We start from the raw sequence: 1439 nt of genomic DNA, 5'->3' as shown, positions 1-1439 counted from the left end.
CTCAACAAGTTCTCAGAGTTTTTCGCCTCCGCCTGCTCTCCAACCGGATGCCCTACAGCACCAGCATGTAACTTTGACTTCGCACACATCCTCGCTCTTCACTTCTTCCTCCTTTCGAAACCCAACCTGCTCTTCCACACCCCTCTCACCCTCCCGCGTGTTCCCTTCCCCTCCTCCTCCTCCTCCTCCTCCTCCTCCTGCCTCTTTCTCCTCCTCCTTTCTACGTTTTCTTGACATTGTTCTGCAGGTATCTTCAGGGTTTCGAGATCTACGGGGACCTTTACGTTCCTCCCATGTAAAATTGTGCGAGAAACTCCGCGGCGAGTAGAGGAGAAGGGGGGAGTTACGAGGAACTCTGCTGACTTGTAGAGGAAAGATCGAGATAGAGAAGAAGGGAGGGGAGAAGAGGAGGGGGGAGGCATCAGGTTGTTAGAGATGTTTAAAAGCGCGGAGATAGAATGGTTTGTTGAAGTGTAGGGAGGACAACACGTTGAAAGTAAAGAAAAGATGTAATTCGACTGGATGGAAAGCAATTGACAAGAAGATTGATCGAGAGCGATCAAAGTAACAATAGAATGAGATGATGATATATCACATCACAATCATCTCCATCTCCCGCATCATCGTCGCCATTACGTTCTCAAAGAACAACAACAAGAACGATGAATGACGAAGAACGATGAAAGACGACCACAACGAAGAATGTAGAGCAACATGTTTGCAAGCTCTGTCTCAGATCTCGATCTCTCTCGGCTGGGGTTTGACGATGTGCCGCATGCTCGCCCCTGGCTCCGATGGCTTGAAAGGCGCCATGGCGCCGTAGGGGCGAGGAAGCGCCAAGTCCTCGGGCATGTAGGCGTTGGGGCGAGGAATGGCTGGAAGCGAAGTTAGAGGAGGAGGAGCAGGAGGAGGAAAAAGAAGGAGCAGGAGGAGAAGGAGAAGGAGAAGGAGAAGGAGGAGGAGAAGGAGGAGGAGGAAGGAGGGAGGGAGGGAGGGAGGGAGGGAGGGAGGGTTACCGGTTGTCTGGAGCTCCCCCTGCATTTGCCGCACCTCCTCCTGTCGCCGTGCGATCATCTCCTGCCTCATCTCCTTCTTCCTCAGCATCCTCTCCCACTCTCTCTCCGCCTCCTCCGTGGGAGGGAGTCCTTGCTCCAACTTCATCTTCGCCTGGTGCAACTCTTCCACCTGTTGTCAAGATGAGAATGAAGAAGAGGGGCAAGAGGAGGAGGAGGAGGAGTTGAATAGAGGCAGGAAGACGTAGAGGAGTCGAAAGCACAGGAGAAGGGCAGGAAACCTAGGGAGAATGGGAGGAGGAGGAGGAGGAGGATTTGGAAGGGTCGCGAACTAGGATTTTGAAATGATGGGGGATGATGATGTGCTATTTCTCTCTGATACTAAGCTCTGCCCCCCTGGCGGCGACATTGGTGCGTTCACCTGAA

The 1439-nt window shown here is 52.9% G+C and overlaps 1 protein-coding gene across 1 annotated transcript in view; it reads right to left on the bottom strand.

Annotated features, from left to right (window-relative positions):
- Nucleotides 1-492: 492 nt before the first annotated feature.
- Nucleotides 493-1439, bottom strand: part of GUITHDRAFT_160100 (hypothetical protein) — a gene marked incomplete at its 5' end in the record, with an annotated part of 4945 nt that continues 3998 nt past the window's right edge. Inside the window, 2 exons of the mRNA XM_005824531.1 lie at nt 493-875; nt 1017-1187. Coding sequence (XP_005824588.1) covers nt 733-875; nt 1017-1187 — 314 coding nt within the window. The 3' untranslated portion in view covers nt 493-732. The remainder of the gene's footprint in view (nt 876-1016; nt 1188-1439) is intronic.

The sequence above is a fragment of the Guillardia theta genome, assembly GCF_000315625.1.
Source record: "Guillardia theta CCMP2712 unplaced genomic scaffold GUITHscaffold_93, whole genome shotgun sequence".
NCBI lineage: Eukaryota > Cryptophyceae > Pyrenomonadales > Geminigeraceae > Guillardia > Guillardia theta.
The sequence above is the reverse complement of the archived record's forward strand: the minus strand, read 5'-3'. Positions and strand labels throughout refer to the sequence as shown.